The sequence below is a fragment of the Brassica napus genome, chromosome C6, assembly GCF_020379485.1.
Source record: "Brassica napus cultivar Da-Ae chromosome C6, Da-Ae, whole genome shotgun sequence".
Lineage (NCBI taxonomy): Eukaryota > Viridiplantae > Streptophyta > Magnoliopsida > Brassicales > Brassicaceae > Brassica > Brassica napus.
This window is the reverse complement of record NC_063449.1, coordinates 14,733,856-14,735,354: the sequence shown is the minus strand read 5'-3', so window position 1 is coordinate 14,735,354 and position 1,499 is coordinate 14,733,856. Positions and strand designations below refer to the sequence as shown.

The 1,499-nt window shown below is 44.6% G+C and overlaps 1 protein-coding gene across 1 annotated transcript; it reads left to right on the top strand.

Moving 5' to 3' along the window:
* The first annotated feature begins 262 nt into the window (after window positions 1–262).
* On the top strand, window positions 263–1,155 carry LOC111206868. Its single transcript, XM_022704298.1, has 2 exons — window positions 263–814; window positions 859–1,155. The coding sequence occupies exons 1-2, from the start codon at window positions 263–265 to the stop codon at window positions 1,153–1,155; spliced, it is 849 nt and encodes a 282-aa protein (XP_022560019.1).
* The last annotated feature ends 344 nt before the right edge of the window (window positions 1,156–1,499 follow it).

Genomic DNA, 1,499 nt, shown 5'->3' with positions numbered 1-1,499 from the left:
ACTTGATCATAGAACTGGTGAATCATCAGAGCAAAGACCATCCTCCCGTCTTGATTACCTGAAGATGGTCACGTTAATGAAGAGGTTTGGAACCCTTAGATACCGTGGAGGAACAGATCCCTTCGAAGCGTCAGCAGGGCTAAGAAATTTGGAGAAAAACTTTCGGACTATCCACTGCGCTGATAATTTCGAGAAGGATGTGGCAATATACTACTTGACCAAAGATGCTTCTGATTGGTAGGATAACGTGGAAGAATACTATATGGGAAGAGAGATCGACTGGGAAGATTTTAAAAAGGAGTTTGAGCGTAAATACTTCCCACCTGAAGCAAAAGACCGGCTGGAGATTCAATTCTTGGAGTTAACTCAAGGCAACCGGAAAGTCAGGGAATATGAGGCCGAGTTTACAAAGCTAAGGAAATATTCTCCTTATGGACCAAGGAATGAAGGTGCACTAATTCGAAGGTTTATAAGAGGATTGCGAGCGGATTTGGCTAGCCGACTGGATGTAGTGAAGTTTCATAGCCTTTATGAATTGGCGGAGATAGCGGTAAATGTTGAAGAAGGTATGGAAAAGGAGCTAGCCATGATGAAGCATGCAGAGCCATCTCGCAGAACTGAAGGGCTAGGAATACTAAGAATGAATAATAAAGGACAATTTAACCGAGGGAGAGGCCGAGGAAGAAAGAATGACGGACGGTTTAGGAATGGTCCAAATGTGTGTTACACTTGTGGTGGTACATGCCATTTTTCTAGCAGTTGTCTTCATAGTCAGGGAAGGAAAGCCCCTGTTATTCTACTTGCTTCTCGTGTGGTGAGAAAGGGCATTATGCCAACAGTTACCCCCATAAGTGACAGGTTACGCTTCCAGCACAACCCACTAGACTAGCGATTGAACCAGCCCCGAAGCGCCAGGCAGTTGGAAAGCAAATGAATGCTTTAGAGTTAGGAAAGCCCGAACCACAACAGCCCCATCAGGGCCCGATCACAGGAACATTGTGCATTGGTGGAGTTTATGTGCATGTTCTCTTTGACTCGGGTGCCACACATAGCTTTGTGAAACCCGAGGTAGTGTCGAGTTTTAAGGGAACCTTTACTAGAGTAAAGGTAGGTGTGGTGCAGCCTGGGTATGGCTTCTGCTCCTGGATCACTTGAAGGGGAATGAAAGAGGGTTGTCCGTGTAGGCTACTAGCACTCTGATGGACTATGGTGTGGGAACCAAAATTCGCACTGTCGATTTTCGTTTAAATTAGGAAAGTAGGAGAACTCTAGTTTCCCAGAGGTCTCGGATATCTGCTAATACCACACGCTAAGCAATCAGAACATGAGATAACAACGATAAATTATATGAAATCGTAAAAAGAGAGCAAAGAGAAGTCTTATTCTGAATTTGCGTATGAGCGTTTACAACAAGGTATAAGCCTGGGCTCGAGAGATGTCGATGAGATTCCTAGTTATATTAACCCTAAGACGGCTAAACCTAATTGAGTCGCAGCTCG